This window comes from Coturnix japonica, chromosome 3 (assembly GCF_054131305.1).
Source record: "Coturnix japonica strain WE chromosome 3, WE-NBRP24, whole genome shotgun sequence".
NCBI classification, from domain to species: Eukaryota; Metazoa; Chordata; class Aves; order Galliformes; family Phasianidae; genus Coturnix; species Coturnix japonica.
Window position 1 is genome coordinate 53,873,260 of NC_140665.1, and position 24,015 is coordinate 53,897,274.

Below are 24,015 nucleotides of genomic sequence, written 5' to 3' on the forward strand. Positions count from 1 at the left end.
ACTGATGGTTGTTGCTGGGCTATTGTTTGTTCAAACATCTGATTTGGTAAAGAACACTGAAAAGCTAAAGAAAAAAGAGAAACAAAATTGCTTCATGCATTTAAATGATGCTATCACTTGTTTAACAAAAAGAAAGAAATAAAGAAAGAAAGGAAAAAAGGAAAAAAAAAAGCTACTTCACCATACCATTTTTTTTTTCTTTTTTTTTTTTAAATAAAAACTTTTATGTTGACATTCTCATGCAATGTTTTGGTGCTGGAAGTTGAGAAGGGCTTTGTTCAACCTTTTTTTCCTGTTTCAGTAGAAACCTTTTTTTTCCCACTTGAAGACTATACAAAACTGGCACCATGGGTCTCATGAAAATGTACTTCTAAGCAAATGGGAGCAGGCAAATTCTGTAAATATAAATAAGATGTGCATCATTTTTACTTGTTGGATACACGTATCTATCACCCGAGTAGCTGGTGCATAGTGACTTTACACGCAGTTATTCTCATGGCTTCATGCTTTCCAGCAATAACAAAAAATTCTTTTTCTTTTGTGGTGACTTGTATACCCAATTCCAAAGCACAAAGAAATTCCATTTTCATGAAGTTACAAAGGAGTTTTGCCTTGATTATTCTAGTGGCATTCACCTATCAAATAACTTTCATGTAATATATCAACAGAGATGAAATTTGCTTACTACCTGGCAACTGAGCATACACTGGCTTCAAAACAGGGGTGGAAGAAATTCAGCTCCGTGCTGACTACTGTGCTTCTGTAAGCATCACTGGAGTTTATATTTAACATCTCTTGTTCCCACTTCTTCACACAGTCAGAGCACAGACAACCTCAGAGTAATAAAAATCAACAAAGCAGTTTCCATCTTCTGCAATGAGAGATGAGCCACCGCGCTTGCTTCAGAGTGCTCAAGCTGCAAGTGGGACACTGGGGCACTTGTGTTGAAAGCAGACCTTGCTCATTTTCCAGAGCTGAAAGACAGTATGTTCAGTACTTGCGAGGTAATTATCACCATCTGGACCAAAATTATTAATATACATGACTAAGGGTAACATATTTCTCAGTATTTTTTCATCAAAATCCCCTCCTTATCCTCTCCTCAGATGCCTGATATGCAGTTGAAATATCTGAATTCAAAGACCCTTAGGGTTGCTCCTGTATATTAATCTTTTGTAATCAAAAGTAGGTGAAGAAAGACATGTTGACTCAAAACAGAAGACACCTGTATGTGGATCTGGATGGAAAAGCTACCAAAATATGCCAAAATATTTACCAAAATGAACTGTACTCCTGAGTGGGCCAATGCCATCTTGCCAGCAATTCCAGCTGCCAGTGTTGATCCTAAATATACTGAATGTAGCATAATTTGTGCATCTGACCAGAAAGACATTCTTTAGAATTCTCTTATTTCTAAAGAACCTAAGTTTTATCCTCCATCTGTGCTTAATAGAATATTTTCACCTTCCAGTAATGCCATCGGTGCACTCCAGATACTTTATGAACTGGCTGGGAGTCTGTTCCTTCAAACACAGCAAATGCACTCACTGCATGACTTTCAGTGAACTAAGTAATTCATGAAAATAGCTTCTAGTTCTCTCATCAGAGAACTGAGAATCAATGCTGAAGGTGTTAAACTCTTCTTTTTTTAGCTTTCAAGGTAGCGGTCCCCACTATCAACCTCCCAACATACTCTCAACTTTCCGTAGTCAGTGGAATTATTGAGAATCTAAATAAAAACACAGACTTTATTATTATTATTATTTTCTTACTGCAACAAATACTTAAATGCTTTGGTGCAGCCCTTCTCTTTGTTTTCTCTGAATTTCAAATTTGGTCATGTCAAAAATTATCACAAAAGCTTTTTTTTTGTTTGTTTGTTTTGTTTATCTACATAGTTTTTAACCAAAGTTACATTACAACACACAAACACAGTCTTCTCCTTAAGGCACAACACATTATTATGCACATTCTGTTCGCCAAACTTATAAAAGAGACAATATTATAACCCTCGCCCTCCCCGTCCCCCCAAAAAGAAAGAAAAATTGCATCCACTTCCAAAATCAGCTGCTAATAAAGTCACAGTAAGTTATTTTCATCAATAATTTACACAAATTACAGGTCTAGACAGAATTGTCATTATACAGTCTGAGTGCATTCCAATTCAGATTTTCTGGGTTAGGTAGGCTAAAGTCTGGTTCAAACCTCAGTGCTGAGAATATATCCCATTTTGAGGAATGTTGTTGAACACCACCTTGTCGGTTGGAAAACGCGTGTTGGTGCTTCGCCAGTTCGAGTCCTTTGTTTACTCCTGTCAGGGCTCATTCGGTGCGTACCAGCAACCTCCACAGTTTTAATCCATTTAAAAACGTTGCATATATAAGACCATAGAGCTTCCTTACGTAGCACTAATGTTTTAACTCAATTCAGCAATCTGAATTCTTCAATTTGGAATTTTTAATTCCAAGTATTTCTTCCCTTCTTAAGACAATTCATATGTGAAAAGCCAGAGGCATTGAATCACACATAAAAATTCAGTGTACTTGAAATATATATATATATATAAAAAAAAAGGATCGCCAACTTTAGAACACAGTTACAAATACTCTAGTTCCAGTGCTTGATGGAGAGCCAAGAGGTCCGAATGACTGGATATCCTCCAGAAAGGCATGTTGTGCTGTGTTTGTCAGAGGGGGGAAAAAGGTCAGGAACAATGAACGCTATGACAGAGGGCGGTATCTGATGCATGAGTCTAGTCAGGTTACCACCATGGAGTTTACACCACTGTGCTTCTGGAATGATTTTTGCTAGTAAAGTACTGACAAAAATCAGGCCAAAATAGATCTGAGCTCAATAGTTCACCTGAAGGTTAAAAAAAAATTAGCCTTTCTTAATAGCATCTTTGTAAAGAGCCCAGTATTTAGTGAGGGCTATTTGCTTTCTTGCTATCATGGAAACCCATACAAAGGAGCATTAACAGGAAATCTACTTTTGTTCCACTTGTTATACTTTGCTAGGGACTGAAAGCTCATTTGAAAGGTTTTAAGACTTTCATAAAATGTGGCTCCACACACACTTTGAAACAGAGTTGAATTATGGTTTTGTCCTTCTAGGAGGAAAAGAAATATCTTTTGAGGAGAAAATAACACATTTCTGTATTAAAAGAAGATAATGTGTTGCAGAAAGCATAGGTGTATCTGAGAGTTGCAGATTTATGCACTGTTCTCCTTCAGCAACCGATCAGAGTAGAATTGAAGTCATACTTTCACATTCTGTTCAGATCTATTTGTATTGTGCTATATTCAACCATTCCTCTGAATTCTGTTATCTATTCATGCAATATAGCCAACATTTAGAAAAAAAAGCATGCCAAACCATAAAGTACACAGTCCAACCACCACTGTTTAGCACAATCTACAAAAGACCCATCACCAGAACTCTACCTATATTAAGGAACCATTTGGAATAAGCATTTCAGTTAATTTCTTTTTGTTTCCATTCCACCTACACTCTAAAAACTTAACACTTTAATGACACTTAATTTCACTACTTCTAGCACAAAGACATTTATACAATTTGTGCAGATGTGCAAAGGCAAAAAAAGAAATATCTGTTTCCGCACAGTTTGAGGGTCTATAATATAAAGCATGGTTCAAATAATTACTAATTTGATCTCCTTCTGAACACTGAAAATGTATCTTATCAAGTTTAGATGTGAATTAATCAGAGGAAGAAACAATACTTCTAAATAAACAATTATTATTTTTATTTTTTTTTTTATAGAAACAGATTTGGTGCGCAGTCTGTAGGTTGTTTTCTTATTCTGTTTGCAGATGCTTCTTTCTTGAATCAAACTATATATTCATTTTGTATGTTCCAGCCAACTACAGATCTTTATGTTAGTAAAAAATCTGCACAATCCTTTTAAAGGCTTTTCACATTCTCCATTACTCTTCTTTTCAAACCCACCTGGTTTCACTGTTTAAAGAGAATGACCACCCAAATTTAATGTCAAACACATGATGTAACCTTTGTTTATCTGTTATTTGCTTGACATTTTTGCCCCAATCTTTTTTTGTTGTTGTTATTGTTCCTTTTTTAATGATTTTGCTTTTTCCTTTCCAAACTGAAATAAAGCCAATGCTAGAATCCAAATGGTTCATTTTACTTTAAGTGCTGATGTCATCATGCTCTTATGGCCTTGTGTCTGTAGACTGAAATGATTTGTCATTCTGCCATTGTACAATACTGACAGAAATGCAAACAGAAAGGCTTGCATTAGTAGCTATGTATCACACCAACATTCCAGGAGACAGGTTACCTTTTTTGCTGCCTGTTCTTCTTCTACACCATCCCCAATTACAACATATACTACTTTTCTGCCAAACCTTTGCATTATTCGTTCAAAGCAACTTTCTTTTCCTGGAAGATAAATGAGATAAGAGTTCAGAGTGAAGTTACCTGATTAGCTGCATGCTCCTCATCTCGGCCATCTCCAATCACAACATAAGTTATGTTAGTGCCAAATCTGGACACTATACGCTCAAAACAGCTCTCTTTGCCTGAAAAACAATGCACTACTTGTTCAAGCTATCAAGCAAGTTACCATGATGCTCTACAAAGGTTTACAGCAGCGCTAAGACATTGCTACTACTACTTGTTTTTATAGTCCCCAGCCTTGAGATTTGGAGCTAAAAATGCTGAGAAACAATTAACAGTGTTAGTGACACTAAGCTGATTTGGGTCAAACTAAACCTCTTTCTTAAGAGTTACAGGAAAGCCACTAGAATGAAGGAATCAGAAACACTGCAGAAACAGGTTAGTGAAAGGAAAATTAAAATTAAATGTTTCCCTATTATCGTAGTAATAATTTTTCAAGGACTGAAGCAATTTCAGTTCTAAAACTGAAAAAAACCACAGCAAAAGTAAGCCATGTAGCAATGGAAAATGTGTTTAGAAAACAATGGACACCAAAAATAAAACTAGACAACAGGTTCCTGGGAGAACTTCCATGAAATATTTGGCTCTTCTTGAGGAATGTGGAAATGAGCAGGGTAAGCCAGTAACAATAAAAAGGATTTAGAAGAGCCAAGCAAAGTCACCTACCCATCTTCCCACCGTAATGCATCTTCAATTTACCAGCAAATGCTTGTGTTATTGATCCATGAACTGTCCAGATAAAATGATTTCACTGTTTCCACAGGCAATCTCCATATTTAATTAACTTTTCCCTTAGGAAGTATCTTTTTATATGCAGCCTACACATGCCCCATTGCAATTTAACCATCATTTATTGTCATACCTCCCATTAATGCAGAAAAAGGTTATTTTCTTTTTGTAACAGCTTTTTATCTGAGGTTTCTCATTATGTCTCTCCCCACTCCAGGATTTCCAGACTCTTCTCATAAGCTCCTGATTTCTAACTCTCTGATTCTTAGTGCTCTTCTCTTGCTTTTGTTCAGATGGTCCAGTAGAAAGAGGCTTATGATTATGAAAAGCATTGTGTGTTTTAATTGTTCAATGAGGATCAGATTTCAGTGTGTGCAAGCAACAGCTAAAATTTTAGTCCTGTGCTCAACACAAAGCAGAGGTCACTGAAATGAAAAGTAGGTCCTGTACCCAAGAGAGAATGCTGTGTTCTCAACAGGGATGAGACAGCAGACACTGTTCCTGCAAGGAAATTCTGGCACAGACAATTTTGGATGTGATTCCCAAATATATGGCGCTCTAAACTGTATACAAGCCCCTTCAAGGTACTCAGTAGCAGAATAGGGAATCAAGGCATCCATCAGAACAGCTTCTGTGGGCACTGGTTATCATAGAATTGTAGAATGGTTTGGTTTGGAAGGGACCTTTAAGATCATCTAGTTACAGGACCCCTGCGATAGGCAGGGACACCTCCAACTAGATCAGGTTGTTCAAAGCCCCACCCAGCCTGGCCTTTTCATTATGCCCAGTAATATGCTGTGATCCCAAAAAAAAGCTTGTGAAGCTGTGGTCTAACTTGTGTTGAGCTGAAGATCAGAGCAGAGACTATTCTAACAAAATTTCTGTTTGGATTAAAATTAAACACTTTTCTTCATTTTTCTCTGCAAATTTTATGTTCTCTGTATTTTACCTAGAAGTTTCTGAGGTTTTTAATCAGTACTGTAACCTTTCTAGTATTAGGCATATCTGAAAAGAAGTTGAATTAGGGATATTATTATTGACGTAAACAACTCTGAACATGTGCAATGTCTAACTTTTAACAATCTATGTGTTAGGAAAGTGGTTTCGAACTCATCCATCACTGGCAAGCAACTATTAATAATGAAAAGTAGTTAGAATGAACGAAAGAATAATTTTCTTACCTATTTTGGTTGCACTGTAAATATTTTCAATAGGAAAAGCTCCTCCTAAACTGTATAGCAAGACTTTTGCAAGTGCTGGGATAAGCTGGGTTGTTGTTACCAACACATTTACACAGTTACTCCTAAAACGAGAGAAATAGTTTAAGTTTGAATGTTTTAAAACCTTTACCCAAATGCTGATGAGATGAACCAGCTGTGGAGAGCATATTCAAGGTTTCTCAACACTTTCACTCACACAGCAGTGCTACTCAGCACCATCACTTCCAGAAAAATATACATAAACTTTTTGGCAGAATCCTTTGAAATGTATATAGGCATGATTTATAGGAAGTATTTCTGGCTGATTTATGAAAACCAAGTCCTTGAAGATGAGTCCACTGAAGCGTACATATACGATCACTACCTCTGAAGTTAGACACCCCAGTGCCTTCAAAGCCTCATTTTCCTGCTGGGGATTACTTGGCAGTAGCTACCAGCCAAATTAAAGTGTTAGGAGAAAGCAAAAACATCATTTGTTTCTCCTGTCTTGAGGGGAAATAAGTGGCCAGTATACATTTCTGCACACTGACATCACTTTCTTCATGTTTCACGAGTAAGTTTTTTTTTCTGAGAAGAGGGAGAGACAATCATAATCACGTTAATAAGATAGCACTGAATGGAAAGGTTGAAAGCTTGAATGGAGAAGCTGAGCTTAGCTTTTACACAACAAGAAAACTAAAAGCCAGGACATTTCAGGCACTGACAGGCTGGAACGTGTTTGGTCACAGAACTGAGAGCAACTGGTTGTGATTTTTTTGTCCTTCTGTGAGCCCCAAGCAGACCATAGGCTATTATTTCTGTCTTAATGTATCTCAGTTTCTTGTCATTAACATGTAGGTGAAGTTTAACTGCCTCATGGGCATATCTTCTGGAGATTTATAGTTGTACAGTTATTTGATGACAAGATAAATGACTGTTATTTAGCAGTCTTGAGCCAGTGACAACAGTTTATCACATTCATCCTGCAACGCTCAACTGATCGACATTATACAATGTCTTTCTGAAGACTAAAGATTTGAAAAGAAACACAGAGCTAAACACACTTAACACAATGACTAAAACAACTGCTTTACTTATTCTTTTTTCTCATGAGGTGCTTACGGCAATGTGAAAAAATTTAAACAATAACTAAGAGAAAGGCATGTTGCCAAAGCATCTACTTTCAAAATTATTTTGCACATCTTTCCAAGTTTGTTATTTCTTGTTTGACACCATTTTTTTTTACCCTTAGATGTGTTTAGAAGGCAAGATGGCTTCTTTATAGTTGAAAGCCATGCTTTTGAGGATTTCCAATGAAATACTTATTAAATAGGTGACTAAGAAGCTGCAGTTTTCTCAGCTCTGTTATTTCAGATGAACAATTACGTCTTGTGACTGGGACCACAGGTTCTTATCTGAGTCCTAGTATCAAACATAGATATTCATTCTTCTGAAAACTTAGATTTATGTTTAATCATACAACTCTGTTTGGAAGGACAGAAGAAAAATGCTTTTCTCTTTTGGGATTTATGGAGTACTATCCACCAGTGTGAATAGGCGCTAACACTGATGTCCAGAATAGACAGACTTGGACTTCAGAGGCTGCTGCCCACAGGATAAGTAGCTTAAAGCCTGGATCACAATTCCAAAATGCATATTCAATGTTCATAGGATCATACATTTCATTATAAAAAACCTTTTCCTACTACTCAGTGTGGAAATGGCCACGGAAATTTTCCTATGTCCTATTCAAAAGTTGTATTACACCCGTACTGTTCTATAAAACTACTGGTATACTCAAACTTATTTCAAATCTCACAAAATAGCCACTAAATATCCAGAATGAAAAAAGAAAAAGAAGAAAAAAAAGACTCAGTACATACCTTGTGCTGATAATTGATAAGGATTTAAGTGCATTTGTTAGCCAGGAGTCTGTTAGAGCTTCAATCTCTGCTCTTAATTGCAACCATGCATCTCTTTTTGCAGGACCCAGGAGTCCTTTTATGAAAAAAAGGAAGAAAAGAAATATAATTAAATTCTGTATTAACTGGAACATACAGATTTGCAATTACTGTTTCAATTTTAAAATTCACCAGAACATGAAAAAATGTCTTTTTTTTCCCTTTCTTCCCCTCCCCCCCCCCCCCCCAATATACATTCAGCAGTTAGTTCCATTTGGTCAGTAGTTAGTTTCATTTACAGCATTTCCAGCACTGAAATATCTGTACATCTGATGAGCTTATACCTTACACGGTCCTTTAAAACATCTTAACAATCTTTAAAGTGTCAATAGTCAGATTTAAAAAAAAAAAAAACAACAAAAAAAACAAACAGCAAGCTTCATGAATATTGAGACCTGACTTCTTTAGAACCAAGCAGTTTTACATTTAGATATGGTACTAGAAGAGCAGGGAAGCAGGCTTGGTGACATTAAAACACCTCTTCTCTTTCAGAAATGGTGATGACTGTCTTCAAAAATCTGAAACAAAACAGCCTAAAAATATATAGTCTGGTAGTACTGTTATCCCTTTGTGAGCGACTGCAAGAAATGCTAAAAGATCACTGATGTGATTTTATTGAAGGTATGTTTAAATTTCTTCTAAAATGAATTTTATCTGAATTGAAAGAGTCCATGCTCTATAGTGGGAGAGTGTTCACTGGGACTCCTTCCTGTTTGGGTTTGCCTTGTCTCATTCTCAACTGTAGCTTTAGAAACATTTGAAGATTTTCTAAGTTTTCCCTGTTTTCACAGTCTCTTCTTGAGAGACTCCTCAGAATAGGGCTGCCTGCTTCTGCAAGTTACATGAGACGCTCCAGGACAGATTCTTGCAGTTCTGCTGTTGTGGTTTCCTAAAACTCTTCTGCCAGTGACATGAGACAGTCCATGAATGAAAGCAGGAACAGGAAAGCTCTTGTCCCAGATGAGGCTGGGATTTCTTGCTAACACAATTAACTGTGTGAGCAAGATAACAAAAAGAGCAAGTCATATGGCACCGCTAGAGGTTTCTTGCATCTACTAATGGAAAAAAAAAATAAAATAGCAGGTGCAGAGCACAGAATTAAGCAGCGTGTTGTTACCAACCAGATCTTGAAAATGTAGGATGGAAAAGAGTGCCACTCAGAACTAATCTGTGCAGTGGGAATTACAAAACCTCTGTTCTAGAATAACAGCTTATTTGAAGTAAAATAAGGGTCTTAATCAGTAAGTCAGGAGGAGGTATATTTGAGCTAGGTCTGAAGGAGAAAAGTGGGCTCTCTGCAAGTTAAACAGAAGCCTGCCCTGGCTCTGGTTCTCCTGCACAATGGCACAACATTGATCTGTCCTTACAGTAAGGAACTTTTAATAGCCCAAGGTCTAGTCACATTACTTCCATTTCAGTCTGTGGCTTGCAAGGCACTTTGACTTGTCAGGAGTTCCCTGAAACATGGATGAACCTTATCAGCATTCTAAATCGTTTTTCACAATTAAACTCACCTCCTATGTTGTTCTTGTAAGTATTATACAACTCTTTTACTCTTCTGTAACGGAAAGCCAGCTTCCTCATCCAGTCAACCCCTCCTCTTACACCTGTTGGCAGACAAAGGTTTGCACTACTTGCAGCTGCATGGAAGCCATCAGTTGCAAAACTGTAGGTACTGCAAACACCCAAAATACAGTAAAAATAAATACAATGTATTCCTGTAAATGCTCAATTTATTTAATCTTTGTAGAAAAAAATTGAAGCAAATGCTCTATCTTACCTTAGGTCTTGTCCATTATCATCAGAAGAAACATCATCTATGTGAACTTGATCACATTCCTGTTGAAAAAAAAAACCACAAAAAAACCATCAAATGATGAATTACTTTAAAGAAGCCCATGCTCAACATATACATGCTCAGTGCAGATGCTGAAGAAATGATTGCTGCAGGCCACTAATTCTACCAGAAGATGGCAGCGTGTGTACACTTACAGCTTCATACCATCCTAAGTTTCTTTCAACTCCTACAATGGCTAAATCAGTTTAAATAGGTCTTTAGAAAAGTGCTTTGTATTTCCCTGTTCTCCATAAGCCAATGAGCCTTTATAAGGCATGCGGTTTCTCTCAAGTCTTTAGGAGTCTGAATGCTTATCAGATTCCTGTCTTGATTTACCTACGTGTCTTTGGCTAAGAAACCAGAGATAATCAAAGCAGACCTGGAGAAATTCTCTATTTCCTGGTTTCAGAGAGATAAAAATAACTCCAGGAAACTGAGGTACCTGTAAAGCTGAACTCACTTCCAACCTGTTTGTATAATTTGGTATCTCTTCTGCACAACAGTTACAGCAGAAAGACAGGTAAACGTAGGGGAAACTCAAATAAATAAGTACTTATGCAATGGGTATTAGTGTTTTCTGAAGTTGCTACAATTAACAGCCTTCCCCAAAAGATACAACAGAAATTCAGTGCCTGTAGACTTTTCTGTGTATAAATCTTAAAACATATTTTAAATAGCTATTGCTGATATGATACTAAATTTATTCATGAAAGAGTTCAGGGATCATTTTTAAAAGTGGTTCCCCAGTTAAGGGTTTCAGATAATTTTGTCTCGCCACTAAGACAAAATATGGCTGAACTTTCAAAATGCAGTTTTATGCTCCTAATAGAGTCATCAGATTTATCTACTTCAAATAATATTGCCAACATGCAACCTTAACTCAAACCTCCTGTGAAAAGCAGGAGGACGCAGTTCTGATTTTCAAGTCTCAGTGGAGTATTAGTGCTAAGCTATCCAGATGAAAGATAAATCTGAGCAGAGAGGTGATTTCCAATTGTGTGCACTATGTGCTCCCAGAATGTATTCAGGGAGCACGATTTTGGCAAATTACCATTTCTGTCCAAGGTTTTGTTTGCTTTGAACTGAATGAAAACTTTGATAGGATTTTATCCACGTGAAGTTATTATTTCAAAACAGCAAACTGTATATAAAATAAATGAACAGAATCCAGGAATTATTTTAGTATCAAGACTAAAAGAATGAGTAGCCAAATTCTGCTCATCTGACTTAGTCCATTAAGACAAGCATGAAGGACCTGCATTCAGGGAAGATAAATGGATGAATCATTCTTCTCCCCACTGGAGAAATAAAATTTGTTGGCTCTGTTTGCAGAGATTATCTTAATCTGTAGAATATTTTAAAGAAGGTGCTTTTGGATGTAAATAACAGATGAAAAGAGAAAGAAAATGAGAAGTGGCAGCTGAAATAAAAGAATTGTTTCTTTATCCCTATTTATTATTTATACTCAAGTAAAAATGCAACTAGACTCCTCTCAGTGTAGGAAAGGAGTTCAAAAGTCAGACAAAAAGTCCCAGTGCAGAAAAATATATATATCTTACTCAATATTTTGCAATATCTGAGCAGTATCTGGCTTCCTAACCGCTTTTCACTGGAACTGGTCAAAGCACAACACAAACTGAAAAGTTTAAAAATCAGTCCTGTGGATTTACTTGAACATGTACAAATTAAATGGAGGGCACAAACATGTCTTCATGGATAACAAGGGCTGTCTGAGCCATTTGGGTTTTGTTAACTCATTCAGATCTATTGTTCCAGCCTTGAAAATGCCAGATAACTGTTCTGCAGACAATTTAATTATTATGTCTAATATAAGTGGGTGGCAAAGGCTCAGCTGTTTGCTCTTATTTTTCATCTCACAATTATATTATTGCTCCAGCAACAGAATAGGGGTACATGTAGTTTTCTCATTGCTTGATGATTGCTCCTGCAGTAAGGTTGCTAAGTTTCCAGCCACATAAAAGGACTGAATTTAACAGCATTCCACAGCTTCCTCCTTCTTCCTTTTCCTCTTCTCCTCTCAGATCTATTGCTCAACTCCTCAGCAGTCTGGCAATACTTGTTTCCTGACCAAAAGCAAACTCACGTGTCTCTCACTCTTTGCATCATTTTATTTTGTCTTCTTGTATACTTCAAATAATATGCTTACATTTTGCCAATTCCCTTCTCCAGTATGGGGAAAAAACAAAAAACAAAAAAAAAAGAACCCCACAAAAACAGGCAAGCAAATTGGAGATAGTTTTATACTCTTCCCAAGTAATTCAAAAAACTCAATACTAGATCTTACTTGCTTGTAGAATGGACCAAACAGTAGAAAGGAGAAAGGAAGTGTTCTCTGTCAATTTATATGTTACAGTAAAATGCTTTATGCAGCATCTACAGTATTTCCTATACTGAAGCCACAGTGGCTTACTGTCTGTGCAAAGTCAAAACTAAGAAAGATATAGTTTATTTCCTAATACTAACTGTACAGGTAAGGAATCTACATGTAATGGGCTTTTGCTTGAAGCAATGCCAATTTAAATTATATCTGAGTGCAGTCAATGCTTAGAAAATAAAAATTGGAGAGTTCAGAATCAACCAAGAATCATAAAGAGATCTTCCTGTAATGAACAGCAATTTCATTACTCAGCAGAAACATTCAGACTCACTGAACTGAATACAAAAATGTTAAGGAGTTATGTATATATTAAGCAATATGGTCTTTGAGGCTATACAGAAGCCCCTCCCTTTCTATGTATACACTTCATTCTCCATTATAACTAGCTTGACCTTACTCTTAAATGTTGAGACTTTCTTGTATCTAATTTCTTTTCTACTTCATTTCCGTTTCTAATGGGGAAAAAAAGCTCACAAAATCTTATTTAAAATATTGTGGGATTACCATACAAATGGAAACGTAATTATACCAACATTTCTAAAAGCTGCCATAAAATTAATACTGAGATAAAGATGGGGACTTCCATTTATTCCTTACCTGCCTGAGAAATGAATGTTTTAGTCTGGATACTGTTACTGAGCTTAGTCCCAGCTCTGAACATTGTTTAGGCACATGAACTTTCCAGAGCACGAGACTCCTATTTTCATGGCAAAATACCAATTGCCCTCTCAAGTGATATTTCTCAAGCTAACTAAAATTTATACACTGAGAATGAAATAGCTGGAGAACAGCCTAGGCTGAAATAAAACTACAGCTTGGCTGATCAGGACACGGGTTACTGGGTCAGCAGGGAATGTCTCAACAGATTGGAATTTCTGCATCAGCAGTCATTGTAATGAGACACATTTGCATAGAGGAAGGAAAACTTTATTTTTGTGTGTGATAAGTTTCAATTACTTGATTGTTATTACTAAAGCTTGGTATGCAATGCTAGTAACCAAGAAAGAAAGGCAAAAAAGGAGAGCTTAGGTCATACTGAGAAATGACTGGAGTCGATGCTAAAGGAATCTGTTCATTAGTACATCACAGTTATCATGTCCAGCAATATGTGGCTTATGGAATAGAATCATATAATTGCTCAGGTTGGAAAAAACCTTAAAGATCATCAAGTCCAACCATGACCCAACCATACTACCCTAACTCTAACAACCCTCTGCTAAATCATGTCCCAGATCACCATATCCAATAGTTTTTAAACACATCACAACTCTTTCTGTAAAGAAGTGTTTCCTGATATCCAACCTAAACTTATCCTGGCATAACTTGAGGCCATTTCCCCTTGTCCTGTCACCAGTGAGAAGAGACCAACCCCGCTTTGCTCTAAGAATCTTTCAGGTATTTGAAGAGAGCAATAAGGTCTCCCCTCAGCCTCCTCTTCCCTAGACTAAACAGTCCTGGTTCCTTCAGTTTCTCCTTGTAGGACATATTCTCCAAGCCCTTCACAAGCCTTGTTTCTCTTCTTTGGACCTGCCTTTCTGTACTGAGGTGTCCAAAACTGAACTCAGTACTCAAGGTGAAGCCTCACCAGTACCCAGTACAGGGACAGGATTACTTCCCTAGTCCTGCTCACCACACCATTCCTGATACAAGCCAGGATGTCATTGGCCTTCTTGGCCACCTGGACACACTACTGGCTCATATTCAGCCGACTGTCCATCAGTACACCAAGGTCCCTTTCCATCAGGCAGTTTTCCAGCCACTCCTCCCCAGGCCTGTTGGGTTGCCTGGGGTTGTTATAACCAAAATGCATGACCTGACACTTGGCCCTATTGAAACTCATACAGTTAACCTCTGCCCATCGATCCAGTCTATCCAGGACAATGAAGATGAATGCAAGACAGTTAGTGTGAGACCTGATGGCTCAGCACTAGAAAAGGGAGATGGAAAAAGTATAAGTAATCTGTCTACTGAAAAAAAGGCCTATTGCACTTCCCCAGTAAGAACTAAGGATCTTGTGCCTTGGTAGCCATGACCATCATCAGATCAACACCAACACCGTAGACTACCACCCCATTATCTAGGAGAGGATAGGGAGAGGAAGACAGAAAGAGGGAGGGAGAGAGAAAGACAGAACTGAGGAATGCTCAGAATTCATCACTCAGACATCTTTCAGATACACTGCAATATTTAGTGCTTATAAATGGCCATGTGTTCTGTAAACATATCTAATAGACATATCTGTTCATCTACATATTAAAGGATATCTCTATATACACTGGCACATGATACCATGCTTAAAAGTACAAAGTCATTTTTGTATCTTATTTGTTAAAGAGAATCCATGCGCATGGCTCATATCAGAAAAAGAAGCTTGGAGTTTTAGTGATCTTATAATGAAATTGGTTTTGAAACAAAGCTGAATTCTTAGCTCAAAAAGAATTAATTGCTCATGGAAATTTGTTTTAATCCAATCAAATTCATTGAATTATTAGATTCTCAAGAAGAGTCCATAAGGAGTATTCTTTGTTATATCTAAAATTGAACACTCTCTGTATACTGTTCAAGCTCTGAAAAGAGCTGAAGTAAGAAGTTTAGCACACGGTATTAAGAACACCCTATGAAGAATACACACAGTGTGATGATCCAGATTTGAAAGTCACCTGTGGCAGCAGAACCTGAGAACTATAAAGAAAATAAATAGAGAATAGAATGAAGCTTCAATGGCCATAAGCAAGACTGAAGTATGTAAAGAGGTGAAAGCTCATTTTTGCTGATCTCATCCATGAACTCAGAACAAGTTTGAAGAAATCTGGGCACATACTACTGAATGGCTTAAAGTTCATTGGGTGCCACATGAAATCTGAACATGCAGGGGCAAAGGTCTGCTAAGGAGAAATTTAAGCAATGCTTTGAAAAATTGATTTGGAATCTATCCCCAGTACAGGGCACCAGAAAGTGAACATTCACCAAATGCACTTGCATTGTCAAGTGATGACTCACTTAGACTGCAATAAAACACCGACTAGTGAAGGAATATCCAGGGTTTTACTTTCTAATGTGTCTGTTGTTGGAAAGAAGTACAGCACAGGTATAAGGTGAAGTAGATCTGTTTCTTGACATGAAAATTGCTGAGAATAAATGAGATCTGCAAGGCAGGAGAAAGAACCTCATCCTGGTACCCTTTGCTTTTGCTACTCCTGCAGCTGACAAAGGAACAAAGGAAGTACATACTAAAAAACAAATACCTTAGTGAATGGAGAAATCTCGTTTATCCTCATATTTTGTGTTCACTCACCAGAGACCTTTCTCTGGTATTTTACACTAAATCTCGAAGTCTTCCACTTGTCATAAGTGGCAAAATATCTGACCATGGAGGAAACTCTGGGATCCACTTTGAGTAGGACAACAACTGATTTAGATCAAGGGAAGGTCTGAAAAGCCAGCAGTTCAATTTGAGAGTTCTTTATCACCTGCTGTCTGCTCCACAAAATAAATAAATAAATAAACACAGCTGTAAGACTGTCATATACCATGTTAGCAGACATGGACTTCTGGACATAAATGAAATGTCTATGAAGCACTGCAGATGGGCCTGCTCCCCAGGCAGTTGTCCCTTTGGTGGTCCATCTGCATGCTTCCAACAGCAAGTGATCCATGGTGGACACTCCCCAGCTAGAGGTCTGCCCCTTTTCTCAGCAGATGCCAAATGGCACACCCTGGGTATCTTGTGACAGAATGTGTGGTTGCCTGGTTACCTCAGGAAGAAATCATGGGCATGAAGGAGGCTTTACATTGTCAGGATGTGACACACTAGACTCTGAAAATTTGAAAGCCTGACAGATAAAAAAATGTTGGATGGGAACTTCTTTCTGGATTTTCCCCTTTTATCTGAAAGGGGAAAAGAAATAAGTAAAAGAGAAACATACAAACAAAAAAGTGCCACAAGCTAGAGAGTACAATATTTGATATCTAACAGGATTTGATATGCAGAAGCCATGTCTGAATTGACCAAACTCATACATCGGTAAGGCTTTTAGAAACTTGGTGGCAAGTGTCAGTCACGTGCATGGGACAATCAGTGAAGAATCCAAACTAATACATGTATTAGTGTGGCTTACTGAAAGTCTCTAAGCCTCTGAAAGGAAAACAGCAGCATAAATGAAATCACCAGGAAAGTAAGCAAAGGTGCAATGAATTTATCTATATATATATATATCTACATATATCAAATATATCTATGGTGATTTGAGTCTTTGGACTCACAAAATTAGAAATAACTCTGTGTTCTCTTCAACACTTACAAGTATTTGCTGAGCCCTTTCAGGCTTTTAAACTAAAAAATCAAAAAACTTTTTAACAGAGTTCACAAAGATGTCTCTGTTAGTTAATGTAGAAATTGAGATGGATATAGGATTTTTTCCTTTTTTTTTTTTTTTCCATAAACTACTTCAGTATTCTTCAGAATGAGCTATTCCTGTCTGTAATATTTGGCTTGAAATTCACAGTATTCTTTGGGGAACAGAGAAGAAGATGGCCTGCCCAGAAGCTTCTCTATTCTAACAGAAAGGTTTTGGAACTGATGATTACAAGAAAATTGAGACTGTGTTCTCAGTTTGTATGGCACTGGAGACAACACTGATGAATAAATCCACCAATCCACCATAGTCACACCTCTCTAATACTGCAGTCTTTGAAGTAAATGAAGGATATTCTTACTCTGAGTAAGAAAGCAGGACATGCAGCCAAACAGCTACTTGTGAATGTAAAGAGAAAAATGAAGTTGCTTGGTTGAGATGATGTCACCAACTGAAAGCAAATATAGAGAATTTCAAGAGAAAGAATGGGAGATACATAGATCCCTCTCCTGGAAGTCATAGCAGACAATGCTAAATCCATGGGCACTTAAAATACTGCTCTATCTTAGAAAGGAAGGTTCAGTTTCCAGATTACCCCTCTCACTCAGTTTCATGGAAGGACTCTGTTGCCACAGGACTTCACAGCCATCTGGCTACTCTCTCTGTGATTAGCACGTGATGTACATATAAACATATACAAATACATATAAACAGTGTTTATATTCCTTTGATTCTTACCTCTAGATCATTAAAAAATAAATGTGTATCAGCAAGATTAAAAATCATTTCTTCCATTCGCAGTCCAAGGGTCACTGCCATTGGTGGATCCTTAAAGAACAGAAAGTCAGATTAGCTACTTACATACCTCTAACTTATATCACAGTTACTTCAAAATTTGTTGCATACAAAGTCTTTTGAAAAATTAACACTGCAACATATTTATTTTTATTATTTTTTCTAAAAGTCTTTCAGCATTTAACTATTTTAATATAATACCAGAGGAGGAATTTGCTGAACCTGTGTGAGAGTGTTCGGAGAGTTGAAACATCATCTTCTTAGGCATTTCTAACCTGGCTATGCTATGACAAAGAGGAAATTTTAATAGTCTTATGGAAAGCTGCAAAAATAAGGCTGTAAACAGGGAAGATACATTTCACAAATTACATCTGTAAGAACAAGGATATTTATTATAATAAGAATATAATACAATTTTCCATCCCTGAATCTTTTATAAGAATATGTAATTATCTTGGCTGTCAATTTGTAGAAAAGAAACCAAAACAGCCAGGGAGCAATAACTAACTTTTTTTGAGACCACATACTATCAAGAGCAGAGGCTAGAACAAATTACTCCATGTGCTACCTGACCCATTGCACAATTCCTCTGATCTCTTCGTTTGTCTTCCAATTTCTGGATCAAGGTCATGCTAAACTGGACTAGGAAAGGTAGCAGTCTCTACCAAATTAGTTCTTTGAAAGCGATTATCCTACACTTTGATAGGAAATTGTGATTTACAAGGTCTTTTCAATTTTTGATGTTTCTGATTTAGAAAAACACAAAAGGCAGTCTGACATCTGAACCCTTTCTCATTTTTCCGAACTAAATTTCACTTCACATAAATCATCACTGCCTTACCTATCCTTACACCTATATCAGTTCTTTCCCATACTTGCTGCTGCTTCAGTATTCATCCACAAACCTGTGCTTGGCCCTTTCCATTCTCAATATTTACTTTTCTAAGTGCCTGCAAGTATTTTTCTACATGTTATTCAGCACATCTACAGTCCATGGCACAATTCTTTAGGTGGTCCAAAGCAGTGGGAAAGCATATGCAAGTCTGATTACATTACAGATCATCCCTTCATTTGTTCTGAGATACAGGATTCCTACCCTCAGATGGGATTCATTCAAAATATTCCTACATGCTTGCAAGTCAGTTTTCATAGTATCAAATCACACAATACTAGCAAGATACTAAACTTTCTTGATCTGGAATAGCTGTTTCTCTGAGTGCCTTTAGCGAGCAGCAAACATAAGGTAATTAATCTGACTTTGGTTAGCTTGGAAAGAGGGTAATGCAAGTTACATTGTCTTACATTTTAGGATAAGAACACATGCAGTATAGTATTTAATGCCTTGCTGACAGCTGGTAACTAGTTATTCCACTGCTTTAATTAACTCCTGTACTTTTCAGGTTCAAATAATTTTTGTATGCCTAAGATACAACAATGTTTTTCTAAACCACAGATATGATTTCTCATTTAAATAAGAAACAAAACATAAAATGTAATAGCTTACATTGACTATCACTGGTAAGTTTTTTAGAAATATTTTCTTAAGTGCTTTGAGAACATAGGTCTAAAATTTTACCCATATACTCCCATCTGACAAAAATAAAACTCCAATACTCAAAATTTCCAATGGCCATTTGTAAGTATTAGGATCAAAGTCTTTCCAATCAGGATCAGACGTCTGTTACTCTGGGCCTTCACAAAGACAGAATAAAAGATGGCTTCTGCCCTGAAGCACTTAGAAACTAATGGCAAAATCTGAAACATAGACATATTTTGACCCTTGTTCATGAAAAAGTCAGACTTGAAGAGGAGAATAGCATGTAAGAAATTGTAATGATCCAAAGTTAGATCTAATTCTCAGGCAGTGAAAGGAAATATTTCTTTGCTGACCTTTGAACTGGTCTAGACTACCTTTCAGAAGTAAAACTAAATGCAGTGCCTAGTAACATAACTTAATCCTCTATGTCTACTACAATCATATTCTACAGATTTGAAAGCCATGTGGGTGAGGGCAGCAGCAAGCATAAAGGTCAGTTTTCCAATGGGATGATAAAGGTATGTACGTTAACAGATTTGCAAAAACTCATGTAAGATACTTAGAACACAAATCACAAAAATAGTATGGACTCATGAGATTCCTCATCAAGCCATAATGCTTTTATCAAAATGTCATCACATATAAACATATGTTTCTCTCTCCTTTCTCTTACAACTTTTTCTCTGCACAGAAAGTTATGTTCTTGTCCTTAAATACAATATAACAAAGACGTTTTGCAATGCTTTTAAACTTCAATCCTATGAACACCAAGTCACGTGCATTGCTTTATGCACAGGTGGTAATTCATTATTATTTATGTGAGTTAAGGTATTCACTGGAGTTCTTCCAAGACTGGAATCTTAGACTTCTGATTCTCAGTCTCTTTTTCCCCCTTCCTGGGTTGAAGTGAACTGAAATGCGGAAATATGCTACAACATATTCCATTATAATCCAATTTATTTTTACAGAAACTACCAAATATGTATCACAATTTCCTGCCTTGCCCAATATAATTGAACGACATAAATGTAACATAGATTTCATGACTTTCTTATTAGTAGCATTTTTGCAACCAACTATGCCTGACTTTATTACAGTTAAAATGAGATTTCCTACATTTGTTTTGAAAAAGGCATGTGAATGTGAAGGATATTGCTAGGTACTGTATGTAAATAAAATAAACCTAAGAGACTCCATTACAGCTTAGCATGAGATCAGTCTGGGATCTCCCTGTAACAGCTTCTGCTGAGAAGAGTAATTGGAATTGAAGTCTCAATTAATAAATTTGCCCAAACATTCACTGCAAATGTTTAACAAGAATTAGGCATCAATTTCCATCTCTTGCCATGTAAATCAATTCCTTCAAATATAAAAACAGACAGAGGAAGCAAATTCGTCAGGGTCTTGTGGTTTTTGAAGAACATCCCAATCTTTGTTTAAACATCTTTCAACTCAAAGTGGCACAAAGAAACAAGAGTTGAAAAGAAAGAGAGAAACGTGCAGCTGATGCAGATTTGAGCACAACAAATTGAGGAACTGAATCAAAGGCAGACTGAACTTTTGCCAAAATGTTGCTTCTGCACAAGCACACACAAAAGAGGAAATAATAATAAAAAAACATGCCTGGAAGTTTTCCCCAGATGATTTAGAGAATAAAGAAGCACAATTTTTTTGGCTGTCAGAGGCATGATTTTGGTCAGGTATCACTAGCATGCAAAGGAAATGACCAGTTACAGCACCTCTGTATACCAAAATGCAAATTATTTCAGTTACATTAGTATGAAGGCTCTAAACTGGAGCCAGACTGTCTGTCTGTGGACTTCTCTACTAGACAGGTCCATCCACTGGAATGTCCCCTGGGAGAATAGGTAGAAATATTCTGGGAGATCCAATATTTATATGTTTTGTTCAAGAGAAAAGTGGCTTGAATAAAGCCCCAGATACGCAGTGACCACTAGTAGAAGAAAATTGTTTAATATTGTGTTGGAAGGCCAGGTTTTAGCACAAAAAGTTCAAAATAAATTTTGTTTCTTGTTGGAAAAAATACAAAAACACTAAACTTTTACACAAAGCCTTGGATAGGAAATTGGTAAATAGTCAGGTAGATTCATTTCCACAGAAATTTGTATGCATGAAGCCTTAACAAAAAAAATAAAAAAATAATAAAAATAAAAATAAAAAAATACAAGCAAGCAAGCAAAACATGAGTAAAATTATAAGAATAGATTTTCAAGGGATAGCTGTCCTGAACAGACTTACAACAGAATTGACCTCTGGAAAAAGTGGAAATGCTTAAGTTAAATACTGATATTTTTAGCTTAAAGACTCTTCCTTAAACTACATAGTAATCTCAGATTTAAGTTCAAGTCTCAAACTCCCACAGGGGACACTCATCCCCAGGGGAGTTTCATGTTGGTGGTAAAAGAGGAAGAGAATACATCTCTTAATATTCATATCTGGTCTCTGATGAAGGAAGACTCACGTACTCCACAAGGAGTTTCTGTTCCGTGCTCTCCAGAAGACAGTAGGAAAATGGACTCAGAGGTCTCAGACAATGAGGGAGTGAATGGAGAGCACAACTGGAAGTCATGAGAGATACATGATTAATATAGACACACTAAAGCATGTTTATGAGTGTATTTGAGAGTGTCATAATGTGTACTAATGGTGGCAACCTTTTTCTATTTAATGCCTTGACAAGCAGAGAATGAGCAATAAAAAACTTCTGAGCTCATTCCAGAGAAGCCTACAGTGTTAAATGTGGCCTCCCTGTCAACTTCATTTCATTAGCAGTTCTATCAAAATGTCAAAATGTGATCAGCAAATGTGGTTTTGTTTTGATATTTGCACTTGGTGGTCATATTCTTACCCTCCCAAGGGCATGGGGGCCTTCCACACTTTTTAAGTCATGGCATTTATCTGGGCATCCTTGCCCTCTGATTTGACCTGGGGGAAATGAATTAAATATACATGCTCTGAAGGAAGAAAATCTCCTGCTTAATCAGCCTTAAGTCAGCAAGAATAACTGGAATATAATAGAACAAAGAATACACGCTGTTCACAGGGAATAAGAATGTACCTCATAAACTTTAACAGATGACGACATCTAACACATGTCCTGTCACATCAACAAATCCTTACTTAAGAGTTCAGCATTGTAGAAGAGTGTATCTGCCAACTGGTGCTCAGCTGCAAAAACCATCATCAGCCTCACAAGTCATAATATAGCAGCTCAAATGCCAATGTTCGTGATTTACTACTGCAGTAAGTAATTAAAAATAGAAATGTACCAGTTTTATGAAGTACGAAGCAGATGAGCAAATGAGATAAACACTGACAGCTACTTTTTACTGCTGGAAAGCAACAGAGTTGCCCTGAAAACTAACAGAGTGTACTTTTTACTCTCTCCTGGCATTACACAGGACCAGTCTGATAAAATAACCAGAAGTCAGGTGGAAATACCCACAGGGAGAAAACAGCAATTCAGAGAACTGTTCTCTGAATAGGTTTTGTATCTTAATATTTTAAAGTGATGCATAGAACAGTTTCTGGACAAATCTCTCCCCCTTCACTGAAGTCTAATGCTATGCACTACTGGTATGTAGGCAAAAGGCAACAGCTCTCTGGTCTCTCCCTCTAGCTATAAGGGCATGACAGCCCTCACCATATATTGTACTCCATGCACAGTCAGAAATGCATGGAGCATTTCTCTCTGCTCCATGCATTTCTGACAGTGCATGGAGCAGGGAGACTAAACTACTCATTTCTGAATATTTTGGTTTTGCCCACTCACTGCAAGAGTAAAGGTAAGGAGCTACTGAAAAATGAGAATGAAAGCTAACATGTCAAGAAATAGATGACAGAGAACTGAAGGTAAATATCTGTGCCTGTCTCTGTATTTGCAATGGTTCTAAATACAGAATTTCAATGTCTGAAAGTAAAAGTGAGCACACTTGGTATAAACCGATATTCCCCTTTAAAGCAATGTTTCCATTAAAGACTAACTAATTTCATTTAGAATAAATACAGAGAAAGGTGAAAATCTGCTTGTTTTTTTGTTTTGTTTTGTTTTTTGTTTTTTATGGTTTGTCTTTTGGGATAAATTGATCAAGTTACACAAAATACATATAGAAACAATACATATGCACACCCGTGTATCTATATGACATTCTACTTTTTTTTTTTTTTTTTAATTATTAAATAAATAAATGAGAAAGAGAACAAATAATCAGCATTTATTTTATGGTACCCTGTAAGAATAACTGCCCATCAAGCACTTACTGAAAGACCAATGTGATCACAAAACTTCCACAACAGTTCATGGACAATTTATCTTCATAGCAATCCCATTCTCATAACACTCCAGACATCAGTGTGGACTAAGACCTTGTTTATAGATTAAAATCACACACAGAAAAGATAAGGGCCACATCTGCTAGGGGGGTCATGCACCAGGAGCTGACTGAGGTCCAGCTGTGCTGTCTTTCCCTTCTCCCACAACTAACTTCATAGGCAATTAGGCTCAAATACATCTCAGCTTTAGACAACACTACAATGACATGTCAAAGCTAATGCCTACTCAGGGTAGGCTCTCTCTGTATTCCCTTTCTTACTGCCCTCATCTATTGTTGCAGTCAGCAGCACATATATTGCAATGTATTTTTCTAATAAGCTCTTTATAAATATGTTAAAGGTAGTTAGTATAGGGGAAAAAAAAGACACAACAAAAAGCAAACAAAGTCTACTATCTTTCTTATACAGTCT

General features: G+C 36.9%; 1 protein-coding gene across 48 annotated transcripts in view; it reads right to left on the bottom strand.

Moving 5' to 3' along the window:
- Positions 1-530: 530 nt before the first annotated feature.
- The window catches only part of EYA4 (EYA transcriptional coactivator and phosphatase 4), a 147,998-nt gene continuing 124,513 nt past the window's right edge, over positions 531-24,015 (bottom strand). For 32 of the 48 annotated variants that reach the window (XM_085543618.1, XM_085543614.1, XM_085543612.1 and 29 more), the window contains 7 exons: positions 17,658-17,747; positions 10,110-10,168; positions 9,844-10,004; positions 8,252-8,366; positions 6,351-6,472; positions 4,322-4,422; positions 531-2,677 (listed from right to left, as the gene is read on the bottom strand). In XM_085543618.1, the coding sequence (XP_085399744.1) occupies positions 2,597-2,677; positions 4,322-4,422; positions 6,351-6,472; positions 8,252-8,366; positions 9,844-10,004; positions 10,110-10,168; positions 17,658-17,747 (729 nt within the window). In that variant the 3' untranslated portion in view covers positions 531-2,596. Of the gene's footprint in view, positions 2,678-4,321; positions 4,563-6,350; positions 6,473-8,251; positions 8,367-9,843; positions 10,005-10,109; positions 10,169-17,657; positions 17,748-21,737; positions 21,831-24,015 lie in introns of those variants that run through there. The other 16 variants (XM_085543620.1, XM_085543606.1, XM_015858462.3 and 13 more) reach the window with 5 other exon arrangements.